The sequence below is a fragment of the Bombus flavifrons genome, chromosome 3 (genome assembly GCF_040668555.2).
Source record: "Bombus flavifrons isolate JBK064 chromosome 3, iyBomFlav1_principal, whole genome shotgun sequence".
Classification (NCBI taxonomy): domain Eukaryota; kingdom Metazoa; phylum Arthropoda; class Insecta; order Hymenoptera; family Apidae; genus Bombus; species Bombus flavifrons.
In genome coordinates this window covers 17,084,877-17,091,791 of record NC_138444.1, presented here as the reverse complement: position 1 = coordinate 17,091,791, position 6,915 = coordinate 17,084,877, and the positions used below count along the sequence as shown (strand labels likewise).

At 35.8% G+C, this 6,915-nt stretch overlaps 2 protein-coding genes and 1 long non-coding RNA gene across 3 annotated transcripts; 2 read left to right on the top strand and 1 right to left on the bottom strand.

Moving 5' to 3' along the window:
* Positions 1 to 53: 53 nt before the first annotated feature.
* On the bottom strand, positions 54 to 4,191 carry LOC138177859 (uncharacterized). The gene is made up of 3 exons (XR_011172560.1): positions 4,079 to 4,191; positions 3,844 to 3,995; positions 54 to 828 (listed from the first exon to the last, which is right to left on the bottom strand). It is a non-coding gene; the product is annotated as an uncharacterized LOC138177859 (long non-coding RNA).
* Positions 1,279 to 2,397, top strand: LOC138177856 (UPAR/Ly6 domain-containing protein cold). Its single transcript, XM_069109099.1, has 4 exons — positions 1,279 to 1,439; positions 1,498 to 1,617; positions 1,734 to 1,912; positions 1,995 to 2,397. The coding sequence occupies exons 1-4, from the start codon at positions 1,385 to 1,387 to the stop codon at positions 2,070 to 2,072; spliced, it is 432 nt and encodes a 143-aa protein (XP_068965200.1). The 5' UTR covers positions 1,279 to 1,384; the 3' UTR covers positions 2,073 to 2,397.
* Positions 3,896 to 6,912, top strand: LOC138177841 (cationic amino acid transporter 2). The gene is made up of 11 exons (XM_069109067.1): positions 3,896 to 4,037; positions 4,188 to 4,434; positions 4,508 to 4,792; positions 4,907 to 5,011; positions 5,096 to 5,474; positions 5,586 to 5,725; positions 5,826 to 5,928; positions 6,033 to 6,181; positions 6,285 to 6,451; positions 6,540 to 6,648; positions 6,725 to 6,912. The coding sequence occupies exons 1-11, from the start codon at positions 4,008 to 4,010 to the stop codon at positions 6,853 to 6,855; spliced, it is 1,845 nt and encodes a 614-aa protein (XP_068965168.1). The 5' UTR covers positions 3,896 to 4,007; the 3' UTR covers positions 6,856 to 6,912.
* Positions 6,913 to 6,915: the final 3 nt, after the last annotated feature.

Here is a 6,915-nt window from a genome sequence, read left to right as displayed (position 1 = left end):
GTCCCTTCCTATCAAGGAATAAAATAATCATGAAACATAATGATCTACATCTTTCTCGTTCCGATCGACTTTCTTCCTTTTTCCCTTCTTTTCGTTCTCCATGAGAATTTTCGCCACCGTTCTTCTTGGCTACGTATTCTTTCTCCATCCTTATCCTTTTGCTTCTCTCTTTTTTCCTCGCTCTCTTTTCTTTTTTCCTGCATCGTTCTGTCAACCTCCCCGCCTTCCTTTCTCTCGCCTTCTCCACCTCTGCATATGCCTGCCCTCCCCTCTCATGAACCGGCCGATAATTTTAGATTCTCGGCGCAGTGGCTCGACACTGCTACTGCTCAGCCTGCGCCGCGCACTCGAATATCGACATTCGACATCCGCGAGAACCGCGAGCACATGCGACCTCACCGAAACCCCGAGGGAAAGTTCGGACTACATACTTAGAGAGGGGAGTATCAATGCACTAGCTAACCTTCCCCCTGCATCCTTGCTGCTTCGCTTCCTCGCTTTCTTACTTTCTACCGTATTTTTCTCTATTATAAGCTGCTTCTTCTTGTGCTTTCTCAATAGCGACTTTGATTTTTTCCTCCTTTCTTTAATCAATATCGTTTCTCTTCTACTATGCTAAAATGGTTCTAACATTCTTCCGTTTTTATTCTTTTATCCATTCCTATACGTATAAAGTCATTTCCATCGTGTTCTCTGTTTTTTCATCGTTAGAATTCATCGTTGGATGTACGTATGTCTTTTGATAGCATAGCACAGGCTCGGAAGATTGAAATTTTGACGTTTGCTCTTACATTATGTCGTTACGTAGATCAACGTCAACAAATTCACCTGAAAAAATTCAATACAGAATTTTCGAATCATGTACTGGATTGATCAGAGATTGGAGCAAATATAATTCGACCCTAAGCCAGTCAACCAGAAAATTGATGTATATACCTCGAGTTCTAACGCGCGAGTCAATATTATTTGTACTAGTTATTTTTAATAACAAAATCATGCATGAACTTCTTACGTGCACGCGAAATGTTTCTTGTAGACGTGATCGATTTTTGTATTATCGATGTACGTCTTTCTTAATTCGCACTTTTATCAATTACAATGAGATCGACAGAGAAACGAATAAACTGAAATAATATCGAAGTAAACGCTAAAGAACTTTCGACTGCTTAATTAATAATACTTCATTGTTATTTTAGCATAATAGATAGATATTCCCTTTTAATTCGTAGCCGTAAAATTATTCGAACTTCATAGCCTCAACGTCATCATTCGTACCAACGTTATAGTCGTCGATCTTTTCCTACATTCGATTTGAACAAGTGTCGCTTTGTGCAGTGGTTTTGTTTTTTCTTTTCATCTGAATTTGTGTACATGTTGTTCCACAATGAGATTAACAGGATTATATTGTGCCCTTTTCATCGCATGCTGCTTATCATTTAGTATGTTAAGTAAATACTGGTTCATCGAATAGTTTTGTTTATTTATGAATGTTTTTAGGCCACGCCCTGGAATGCTATGTATGTACCAATCAAGAGGGTAATCGAGAAAAATGTTTAAAGAGTACAAAAATCTGTGAACAGAGTCAAGACACGTGTTTAACGGAAATTAAATGGGGAAGTAAGTTTTAAAGTTTCCATAGCTGACAATTCGTTTGAAAGCAACATTTGAGGTTATGTTTACACTAACCAATACGCGATGATTTAAATCCTTGTAACATCGTATATCGTTTATAGGTACACCATATTGGTCACAAGGTGCGAAGAAACAGTTTTATGTTTCAAAGAGATGTGCAACAAGAAAAGAATGCGAAAGAATAAAACATTCTAATATGGGAGATTGCACATATATATGGTACGAAGACTGGAAATGTTCTGATTGTTGTCAAGGAGATAAATGCAATTATTATGTTATCGTAAGTCATAGTTTATATACTGACTCTAAATCTTTATTAGCGATATAAACTATATACATGGAATTTGCTTCTTTTCTTTCAGTCTGCAGCGGAGAAAATACATGTTTCCTGGTTGATCGTAATGATATCTTTGCATAGTTTATGGCACATAGTGAAATGACGAATAATAGCAAAGGATATTGCTCCAGCGTCGGCTTTTTGCAACTAGTGATATTCCTTTTCATTAGAAAAACGATGTTTTTCAACTGTGCATGAAACAAATAATTATATATTATATATATTTTAATTGTAACTATATATAAGTTGATACTTTGCATGTATCTGAAAGGAACATATTTAGGAACAAATGACGATGCGGAGTATTTCTGCGATAAAAGTAATTCATACTTTCCGTATCATATAATCTATAATATAAGGTAAGACAACGGTGGAATTGAATTTGAATCCGTCCTTCGTTATAACATGTATACAACATTTGTCCAATCCGTCCAAACACTCTTTTTATACATTTTGTTAAGAGAATTTTATTAAATAATGCATTAACAAATATTTTGTACTTGTTGATAAAATTAATAAAATTACATTTAATATGTAAGACGCTCTTTTCTTAAGGCATTTCTTCTAGTACAATCGCTCGCAAAAGCATGTCGCACGAAGGCGTGGAAGTAACTTTTTTGATAAGCTAGTTCCGCGTCTTACGTAGAGACACGCATAGATGTGTTATATCTGTACACATGCATGCTTTCTATTTTTTCAGAACTTTATCGAATCACATACTTCGTTACGTTATGTTCGTTCACATACTTTTTTTTTACCTCAAAAGTGGAACTGCTAAGCCTGCCCATTTTTTAATATGAAATTTCTAACACAGTTTCACATCATATATTAATTTTTTTGGAAAATTCCTAAGAAAATTTTCGTTGCAATTACGTTTTAAATATTGGTGTCGACTTTGATATCGCTAGGCTTTCTTAAATTTTAACTAGATGTACATTGTATCCTTTTCAACGCGCAGCTAATATATAAAGAACTCATTCTCTCTGAAAAATATTTTAAAATGTATATTATACATCCATTTAATCCGTAATCTACCAACATATCTTTTTACAACGGATCGTATATCACTTAAAGTCGCTTAGGGGATATTCTATATCTGATGCAGATAAGCAGAATCAAACACGGTTATTATTTAGGGACGCAATTCCCACAAAGGATAAGTTCATATCGTTCACAGCATCAAGCAGCATCGTTTGAATCGACCCTTGGATAAACGTCTTTTTGCGTACATTGCTTGTGTAAGTATATACAAAATCAGCATTTTTCCTCATTCTGTATACGCTATAGTATCCGGTTAAGTTAATTGAAATAATAAATAAAGATATCATATATTCATGGGAAAATATACGTGTTACTGCGTAAGAAAAATCGTATATTTCGGTAAAATAAAATATAATCGAAGAGAAACAGCAATAAATATTACGCGTACGTAATAACTATATATGTATGCACGTGTACATGTTCGTCGCTCGTCTATGTAGCATCGGTTATCCGACGTATCAACTATGTGGATGATAGATTGAACTTTACTGCTTGCAAACACAATGCTTGACATCATGGACGATCGAAATAATATCAAATTAATAAATATATTCGAACTTGAAAAATGTAGACGATTTTTATCATAATCGAATTTAAAGCTATGTATATCGTTCACGTTTAAAATACAATAGTACGTCCAAATATGAGAGGAAATGTTTAATCCACGATCCGATGAAATTAAAAGTACGATCCGTTTCATAAAAAAATAAAAGAAAAGCTATATAAACTTATCGATGACAAAAATCAACAAAATAAGAGATCGTGTGATTTAAGATCGATATTATGAGCAAGTGATCAATATAGACAACGCTGAACAGTTCTAATATACTCACAGCGGCGAAGCGATTCCGACCAATTGAATGATTCTGTGTGCTCGCACCGTGACTGATGATTGAGCTTGATTTAAAGACATTAATTAGCGCTCCTTTAGTCGTGTGCCGAATGTTCTGTCTATAGTCGGTCGCTTATTGTAGTCTCTCTACATCTGCAGACAAAAATGGATTCTCCTTTGACTGTACTTTACCCGGTGAGAAAATTAAAAAGATATCACGATATTTTCGAACAAACCGTCTTGATTCTTCGTCTCTTCTTCGTTTTCGTTTTTATTTTTTATTTTCTTTTTTTTTTTCTAAAAAAGAAATTCCTGCATATCGCGTGTAACAAACGTTGTTTTCAGTTATGCGATATGAAGAATTGGAAGTTACAAAGTCTGTACAGAACGTTCAGTCGAAAAAAAGAAGTGGATCTTCCTCAGGATACAAATTTGGCGAGATGTCTGTCAACATTGGATCTCACAGCTCTCGGAATAGGTTCAACTCTCGGCGTGGGTGTGTACGTTCTCGCAGGGTCTGTTTCAAAAACAACCGCAGGGCCAGCCGTAATAATTTCGTTCGCTATTGCCGCAATCGCGTCCATGTTCGCAGGTACAATTCATATCCGATTCGTTCGTTGTGTTTCACCCTAAATAATATGAATAGCAATGAAGAAACTATTTAGGTCTCTGTTACGCGGAATTTGGTGCAAGAGTTCCACGTGCTGGATCAGCATATATATACAGCTACGTAACGATGGGAGAATTTACAGCTTTTCTGATCGGTTGGACGCTAATTCTCGAATACGTAATTGGCTCGGCTAGCGTAGTACGAGGACTGAGCACCTACGTGGATAACTTGTTCAACAACACTATGCGAAATGCGTTTGAAACGGCAGCACATATCGACATCAATCACCTCTCTTCTTATCCGGACTTCTTTGCCTTTGGGATCACTCTGATCTTTTCTGGTAAAAAACTATCGACCAAATAAACATCGATATCATATCAGTTATTTAGACACGCATTTACCCACTAAAATATCCATTATTTCACAATCCCAATCTATTCGAAATTTAATACAGCTGCGCTGGCGTTCGGAGCAAAGGAGTCTTCGGTGGCGAACAATATCTTCACCTTTACAAATCTCATGGTAGTTTTATTCGTGATAATCGCCGGATCTCTTAAAGGTGAGTAACAGAGTATTTAAACTTGAAGTAATTGTTTCTTCGTGTGTACGTACGTGTTTCTATTTATATGCACTTGGCGTAAAGCTGATATAACCAATTGGAAAACGAAGCCCACGTGCACGGAAGAAAAATGTGATTACGGAAGTGGAGGATTCGCGCCTTATGGCATAGCGGGTGTTATAACGGGAGCAGCAACGTGCTTTTACGGATTCATCGGTTTCGATTGCGTCGCTACAACGGGAGAAGAAGCGAAAGATCCCCAAAGATCGATCCCAATAGCGATCGTTGCCTCATTGACCGTCGTCTTTCTAGCATATTTCGGTGTGTCTATGGTGTTGACCACCGTCCTTCCTTACTACGAGCAGGATGCAGAAACCCCGTTTCCTCATCTATTCGAGAGTATCGGCTGGAACTGGGCGAAATGGCTGGTAACCGTAGGTGCTATTTGTGGTCTATGTTCTAGGTATAACTTCCGATAAGTATGATACGATATAATTACGCACAAATATATGTGTAAATGCATGTATACCTACGGAGATGTTTCCGATGTAAATGGCAGCAATCTTTTATACAGTTTACTGGGTGCGATGTTTCCCTTACCGCGAATTATTTATGCAATGGCATCCGACGGATTGATATTCGAGTGGATGGGAAAAGTTAATTCACGATTTCATACGCCTCTCATGGGTACCTTCTCAGCAGGAATTCTCACAGGTTCGTATTTTATGACTTTTCTACTGTTTGATAATACACTACTAATTCGGCGGGTATTTACACTAACTGCTAAATGTATGAAACGCAACTACAATTTCAGGTGTACTAGCTGCGATATTTGACTTGCAACAACTCGTAAATATGATGAGTATCGGAACATTGCTCGCTTATTCAATCGTCGCAACATGCGTACTAATGCTTCGGTAAAAGAATAATATTCATTTGTTTTCATAGAAAATATGGCAATTTAATAATGATAGAATAACTTGCAATTTCTATTATGTATATATATATTGTATCATTTCAGGTATGAAAAAAGCGAAGCATATGAAAAAAAGGGAGATCGCGATCCAAGAACCTTAACATTTATTGCGAAACAATTAATTAACGCTAATGGTTTAAATCATTCTACAAAATTAACATCCCAAATCGTTACGTGTCTTGTCGTGTGTTATGGTATAGTATAGTATATTTACTATTTCGATTAACCAAGAGTTTTACTATCGATCTTTAACGATTACGAATACTGTATCACTTACTAGTAACATATGTTTTACAGATATTCTGTGTATTTGCTTCGGCATTACTGTTTCGATTTTCATCAATGAAATAACGAGCGGTAATGTTACATTTGTCGCTCTATTAGCAATTCTACTATTAGCTCTAATCATTACTCTTACTTTTATTTATCTTCAACCTTCTTCTGGAAAGAAGCTTGCCTTTTCGGTATATACTGTTTCCATTCTCGTTATCGTTCACTTTTATTATGAACGTTCAGTAACAATTTTGACCGCATACAAGAATATATTTTTAGGTTCCGTTAGTGCCATTTTTACCTGCTTTCAGTATTCTTATTAATATATATCTTATGATGATGTTAGACAAAATGACTTGGGTGAGATTTTTAATATGGATGATAGTTGGTAAGTATACTATATCAAAATAATCGATTACGTTTAAATTAAATAATCGAAGAAATGATTCTTTTGTTCCTTGCAGGACTTGGAATATATTTCTGCTATGGTGTTTGGCATAGTAAAATGAGGAAAGATAAATGCAAGAAATTACCTGAAAACAGTTGTGATAACGGAGCAACATGGGAAACCAACAATTTTGCCAGACTTCAATGATACACTATTTCCTGTATTTTATTTTCATAATAAAAGTTTTGTATGTACCCAAAGTTACTT

Bases quoted from the DNA above. Each gene is read 5' to 3' on its own strand.
- LOC138177841 (XM_069109067.1), top strand. From the start codon at position 4,008: ATGGATTCTCCTTTGACTGTACTTTACCCG. The intron at 5,475-5,585 runs GTATAACTTCCG...TCTTTTATACAG, and splicing joins ATTTGTGGTCTATGTTCTAG to TTTACTGGGTGCGATGTTTC. The intron at 5,929-6,032 runs GTAAAAGAATAA...GTATCATTTCAG, and splicing joins ACATGCGTACTAATGCTTCG to GTATGAAAAAAGCGAAGCAT.
- LOC138177856 (XM_069109099.1), top strand. From the start codon at position 1,385: ATGAGATTAACAGGATTATATTGTGCCCTTTTCATCGCATGCTGCTTA. The intron at 1,440-1,497 runs GTATGTTAAGTA...GAATGTTTTTAG, and splicing joins CGCATGCTGCTTATCATTTA to GCCACGCCCTGGAATGCTAT. The intron at 1,618-1,733 runs GTAAGTTTTAAA...TATCGTTTATAG, and splicing joins AACGGAAATTAAATGGGGAA to GTACACCATATTGGTCACAA.